Source organism: Orycteropus afer, unplaced genomic scaffold (assembly GCF_000298275.1).
Source record: "Orycteropus afer afer isolate SDZICR_OR568_19922 unplaced genomic scaffold, OryAfe1.0 scaffold00056, whole genome shotgun sequence".
Taxonomy (NCBI): domain Eukaryota; kingdom Metazoa; phylum Chordata; class Mammalia; order Tubulidentata; family Orycteropodidae; genus Orycteropus; species Orycteropus afer.
The window spans coordinates 10014275-10021179 of record NW_006921643.1 but is presented as its reverse complement, the minus strand read 5'-3'; the positions used below and the strand labels follow the sequence as shown (position 1 = coordinate 10021179).

Below are 6905 nucleotides of genomic sequence, written 5' to 3'. Positions count from 1 at the left end.
TCCCGACATTTCTGACACCAACTGCAAAAACAGCAGGGAGGCAGCATGTCTGGCCTGGCAGGAATAGGCCTTGGGTTACTGCTGGTAATCCTGTCTTCCTCTTGTGGGGTTAGAGGAGGTCAGAACATGTGGCCTCCTTGCCGTTTTAGCAACCTCTCTAGCTCAAAGGAGAATTTTGTACAAATATGCATATGAGGATGCCACATGTACAAATGGAGAAGACATCACCTCTAGACAGCCAGTCCTCACACCTCCTCCTCCCTAAAGCTGAAGAAACGGTACAATGACATGGAAAGTGCAATGGCTTCAGAATCAGGAGACCTGGGTTTGAGTACTGGCTCTATAGCCCATTAGTCATGAGGTCTTGTTGTTGTTAGGTGCTGTTGAGTCGGCTCTGACTCACAGCCACCCTGTGTAAAACAGAAGGAAACACTGCCCGGTCCTGTGCCATCCTCACAATCCTTGCTATGCTTGAGCCCATCGTTGCAGCCCGTGTCAATCCATCTCATTGAGGGTTTTCTCCTTTTTTGCAAATCCTCTTATTAAGCATGGTATCTTTCTCCAGGGGCTGGTCCCTTCTGACAACATGACCAAAGTACATGAGACGAAGTCTGGCCATTCTCGCTTCTAAGGAATATCCTGGCCATACATCTTCCAGGACAGATTTGTTCATTCTTCTGGCAGTCCATGGTATTTTCAGTATTCTTGCCAACACCACAATTCAGATGTTGGGCAATCTACTTCCGTAGTGATACCACCTCAGAAACCCACAGAGGGGTCGCTATGAGTTGGACCCAACTCGATGGCAGTGAGTTTTATTTTCTTTAGAGGTCAGTTTATCTCTATGAGCCTCAAATTCCTCCTTTGTAAAAGGAACATAATTACTATGCCTCAGTGAGTTGCTATAAAGATCAAACAGGACAACACAGGTGAAAGGATTTATAAAAATATAGATAGCCATAAGGAATTCTTATTAGGGAAATTAATAATCATGATAGCAACTCCTAATATAGCACTCAATACATGCCATACATGCCAAGTTCTCCCCAAGGAAGTTCATATACACTAATTCATGTAAACTCTGAACTCAAAGGGGTGGTGGCTATTAACTAAGTCTCTGGAGTCCCAAACATCCACCATAATTGACTTCTGCCCTTTGTCTTCAAGTGTGATAAGACAGGGAAAAAAGAAAATACAACACAGTTCTTCAGCAAAGGTTTAGGAAAGCACAAGATAAAGACTGAGAGAATAATTCAGTGAATCTGGTTTCTAGAAGAAAGAGTAGGAGTTGGAAAAGGACTATGACTAGATCCAAGGAAGGCCCGGCCTCACTCTATTTCCATTTCATGAAAACCATGGGATATCTATTAACATAGGTTTTTATTATTCCTTCTAACTGTAATTTCTCTGTTTTGATATTTTGTTAATATGTCTGTTTTCCTGAGATTACTTATAAGTCAACCTACTCCTGCCAAGAAACATTAAAAGGGCTTTGATACAGGAAAGGAATAGAGATGCCAATAAACTTCTCTATCATGGCCTAAGCACAAGAAACCCAGGAAGAATATCTGGAAGAGGTAGAGAACAAAGGAGGCATCATGGCTGAGTAGCTACTAGTAATGATAACAGCATCTAGCTTTATTGGCCCAGGCAATACAACTTCAAAGCAAATGCTCTTAACCACTATGCCCACATAACAAACATGTTGCATAAAAATGCACCACAAAGACTAGGGTTAGAAGGCTGTAGAGGATTAACTACCAGGAGGGAACCAAAGATGGAAAGAACCAATACCATGAATTATGTTTTCTTCTACCTATCCCATAAAACTGGGAAGAACTAGCTGATAGGAGCCTGGATAGTCCTCAGACCCTCAGAGCTTCCATTTCTAGCAGTATATGGATAAATCTGCCAAAACAAGCACAAAAAAAAAAAAAAAAATTGCTGGGTAAAATATTAAAAACATGTTTTACATCACATTGCCAAACTGGCACAAAAGTAAGGAAGCTACAGAGCCCCAAATCAAAGTAAATCAGGAATAATGGGAAGTAAATGTGTGCCAAAACTAGCTCTGAGCTTCTAATGAAACTTGGAGGGCTCGAGCTTATGCTTTATGCTTTGAACACTGCCAGAAAGAGGACAGAGGACAGGCAATCAAACTGAGGGCTCACCCAAAGTGGAGACTGTAACAGGAAATACCCAAGACAAAACCAGGACCCCAAAGGCTGACACAGAGTAATAATGAAAAAGATATGACTCTCAGACTAGGATAACAATAAAACTAGCCTATCTCAATTCCTCTGGATTTTTAACTACAAACTGGTCCCTAATGCAGACCTAAACTATATAGTCCAAAAAAGTTTCCAATAAGTAATTTAACCTCAAGTAACTGGCAGAAGCAAGTACAAATCCTCATTAGAAAAATTCAACTTCAAAACAGATCTCAAAGGATACCCACTGAAAATGTTCAAAGGAATATGAGAGCACAAAATGCATTTAAAAAAAAAAAAAAAAGTGCCATGAAAGAGAATCATCAGAAACAATAGATAGCAGAAAAGATTTGCAAAGAGGTAAGATACTGGAATAATCAGACACAGAATATAAAAATAATATACTTATTAAGCTTTAAGAAATAAAAGAAAATTACAAATACAAGGAAAAGATTTTAAAAGAACATGTAGACATAAAATATTAAAATTTAAATTATAAAAATACAAGAATTTGTCAAGTTATCAATCAGAATTTATCAGAAAAATTATTTAAATTAAAGATAGAACCAAAGAAATTTTCAACATTGTAGTCCAGAGATTTGAAAAGATGAAAAATAAAAAAGGGAGGTTGTGAGGCATGTAAGATACAGTGAAAAGATCTAAAACATTTAATCACAGTTCCAGAAGGATATTAAAAAAATGAGAGCAGGAAAAAATCAAAGTGATAATTTCCCAGTTGTCAGATATATAGGAAGAGCAAAATTTCAAAAGTGCAACAGACTGGAAAAAAAGTCCACATCTAGGCTTCTCATAGTGAAATGTAGTACATTAAAAATAATAAGAAGAAGATATTAAAAGAGACAAGATTAGCTACAAAAAAAATGTATTCAGACTGCAGTGAGAGGACCCAAAGGAGACTGAATGGCAGGAGGCAAGTGATAATAGCTTTGTGGTAAAGGAAACATTGGAGCACTTCAAGGAGCTCCCCAAAAGCAATGACATCAGGAAGCCTGATATAGCTCATTGTCTATTCCAAACATGGCTACAAGAATGTCTTCCATCTCACATGCTCTTCATCCAATGAGATTTTGACATTCCACCCATCAAAAGGTAAGATCTATGTCCTCTCCTACTGAATTTGAGTGAGCTTTTGTGACTGTTTCCACAAACAGGTAAGGCAACAGTAAAGCTATGTAACTTCGGAGACTAAGTCATTAAAAGGAAATGCAGCATCTGCCTAAGTGAAATACTCACTCTTGAATCCTTTATCTGTCTTGAGGCTGCCATGCTGTGAGGAAGCCCAAACTAGCCCACATATAGAGACTACCTGGAAAGGCCCTCAGACTACCCAGAGAAAGAGGCAAAGAAGGAAGAGAAGGAGAAAGAGATGGAAGAGCAGGAGAGCTATCCCTGGCCAGCCTTCAGCTGCTTCAGCCTTCACTGTTCCAGCTCTAGCCACTTCTTGTTGTTGTTGTTATATGCCATCGAGTCAGACCCGACTCATAGCGACCTTCCTTGGGTTGTTGAGGCAGTATCACTACAGAAGTAGATTGCCCAACCTTCCTTCCGAGGATTGGAATCACATGACAGACACCGAGACCAACCCACCCCTCCAAATGCTTGCTGGATTCTTGATCCACAGGAACTGTGAGAAACAGTAAAATGATTGGTGTTGTTTTAAATCATAAGGTTTGGGGGTGATTTGTTACAGCAGTAGCTATCTAGAACATCTATATAGCTAACTGGTAGCTCTCCATGCAAGTAAGAATGACATGAATCAGTCCCACAGGGTGAAGTCATTTGAAAATTTTTAGCATCTGAACATTCAACACACTTAATATTGTATATATGTGAGATACAATAGTCTTTCTTAATTGCAGTTCTTAATATAAAGTTAATATATTATCTTGATATAACTTAGAGCTAAGAATAATCATCTGGTGTTTGTTAGCTTTTAGGATGCCTCCTGCAACTACTGCAGAAAATTTTTTAAAATCACAGTGAAAAATTGGAGGTGTTGTTTTATATACATTTCATTTTATGTTAGCCAAGCAAATTGAGCATGAAATTTTAAAAATGTACTCACCCCCTTCCCTCCTGACTTTTGATCAAATGGTACCATGGTGATTTGTTTGGAATCCCGTTGGTATGTACAGTAGTGCTTCACCCAAGAAGTCCCAAAGTGACCTGCAAGGTAGTATTTCCCGTAAAATATCTATACATGTCCACTGTATGCTGTGCATCATTAACTGGAGGAGCACACATTCCATAACCCACAATACTCCCCTACTCTTAACTGCTCGTTGGAGCAAGACATTCTCCACACCAACTAGAATAGAATAGACAGAAACTGATCCCACAGGCTGGAAATGGAACCCACCCAGGGCTCTCCCCCAGGGAACAAGAAGACTGTTTCCCACTAGTGTTATATCCAATGAGTCTTAAAATATAAGGGAAGTAGAGGTTCCCTGGGGACATTAATTCACATTCCCATCATCAATCTCCATTTAAAGTTTCCTCTCTCTTCCCCGCCAGGAATAAGATGATGGAGTAGAGAACACAGAAAGGCCCCTCAAAATGCTTTTCCCCAGTCGCATCCAGGGCAATGATTTCATGCTTCCCACACAGCTGCTCTCTGCAACTCTGCTTACAGTCATACTGGGGTTTTGACCTATTTCCAAGCCCCTCATTTTTACTTTAGCAGAACTAAATAAGATCTGAAAAACAGATGAGGAAAACTCAGAGACACAGAGATGTAGGCCCAAGTGTAATCTAAGGAGCCACCCCTCAAGGGTATCCTTCAGGAAGGAGTCATACAGTCAAGTTCTTTAAAAGTCTCTTACTTTACCAGGTGCTTGTTCAATTACTTTATTTTGAACAACAAAGTACTATTCAAGGAAGAAGGTATTATCAGCCTGCAAGGGCCTCAACCAATGCTCAATGAATTCTAGGTTCTCAAGGGAATTCCTGGTAACCAGGAAAACAGAACACAACACTCAGAGGTACACAAGACCCTGGGGACATCATCTTCCCCTCTGGAAAGTGAACTATAAAGTTACTCTCATTCATCCAGAGACACATTTACAGAGCAACGCGTAACAGTTAACAGTTAATGCACTCAGTTACTAACTAAAAGCTTGGAGGTTCAGGTCCACCCACTGGTTCTGCATAAGAAAGATCTAGGTGATCTGCTGTTGTTGTTGTTGTTGTTATATGCCCTTGAATCAGACCTGACTCATAGCGACCCCTCTTTGGGTTTCTGAAGACAGTATTACTACGGAAGTATATTGCCCAACCTTCCTTCCAAGGAGTGGCTGGTAGGTTTGAACATCCAGCCTTCTAGTTAGCAGTCAAGTACCTCAAGCACTACACTACCAGAACTCCTAGATGATCTACTTCTGAGAAAAATCAGTCATTGAAAACCCCATGGGGTACAGTTCTACTCTGACACACGTGGGGTTGCCATGAGTTAGAACTAAGTCAACAACAATTGGTTTTTCACTATAGACCAGGCACTATTGGACATACCCTCCACCTTCCGAACAAAAGGCATGAGTGCATCCCAAGCTGGTGATAGTGAAAAATACTTACGTTTCTCCTGAACGTAGAGGTACCCTTCCATGGTATAGGGACTGATGGTCTTATGCTCAAGAGGATTCTCCTTCATCTTTTTCATCAGTGATTCCACTTCTGACCTAGTGCCTTCAAAGCGATTTCTTGTCTAGAATCAAAGAAAATTTATTCAAATCAAAGAAATAAGATCTCTGTTCCCATCTCTAACAATTCAATGAGTTAACTGAACAGAATGCTTAGATCTGAAACCAGGTAAGAGACATTCCATCATCCAAGAATTAGGCAAATATTCACTTTGAAATACATTTTGGCCTATACCAGAATGACTCTCAAACTTTAGTGACCATCCATATTACCTGGGGAACTTGTGAAAATGCAAATGCACAGGCCTTTCACCTAGAGATCAATTTAGTACCTCTGGACGCAGAAATAGGAGCTCTGGATGGTATAGTGGTTCATTCAGTAGCTAAGCAAAAGGTCCATGATTCGAACCCACTAGCCACTCCATAGGAGAAACATAAGGCAATCTGCTTCCATAAAGATTTACAGCCTTGGAAACCCTATGAGGCAGTTCTACTTGGTCCTAAAACAGGGTCACTATGAGTCAGAATTGACTCGATGGCAGTGGATGTGCTTTGACTGAATCCAGAAACTTGAATTTTAAACAAGTATTCCATGTGACTGGGATTCTGAGGGCCCATGGGGCCTGTAGCGAATGCTATGGTATACTGCCCAGACCCTCTTCAGGACTGAACAATCATTTCTCCAGCTGCAGGGAATGGTGCTTGCTAAGAGTTCACACATGAGTTCCTCCCTAGGACATACAAGGGGAGCTGCTTCCTTCAAAAGGGGTGGGGTCAAAGCCTGACCCCACCCCCCTTGCTTTAATTCAGAACTGCTTTGAAGGCTCATCCCAGCTCCAGAGTTCCCCATAGGAGAGCTGAGACTTCTGTGTTAACTACATCACAGTTCAATTTCCTCTATTTCCCTCACCCTCTCACAGGTGCTTTTGCTGACACTATATTCCAATAAACCCCTTTCATGTAAATCATCATTTCAGAGTTTGTCTGCTGAGGGACCAACCCTAAGCTGAAGTTATACTTTGTGAAACATTTTCTGAAA

The 6905-nt window shown here is 40.5% G+C and overlaps 1 protein-coding gene across 1 annotated transcript in view; it reads right to left on the bottom strand.

Moving 5' to 3' along the window:
• Positions 1–6905, bottom strand: part of ARHGAP26 (Rho GTPase activating protein 26) — a 778689-nt gene that overhangs the window by 561204 nt on the left and 210580 nt on the right. Inside the window, exons 8-9 of the mRNA XM_042780720.1 lie at positions 5802–5931; positions 4297–4397 (exon numbers count right to left, since the gene is read on the bottom strand). Coding sequence (XP_042636654.1) covers positions 4297–4397; positions 5802–5931 — 231 coding nt within the window. The remainder of the gene's footprint in view (positions 1–4296; positions 4398–5801; positions 5932–6905) is intronic.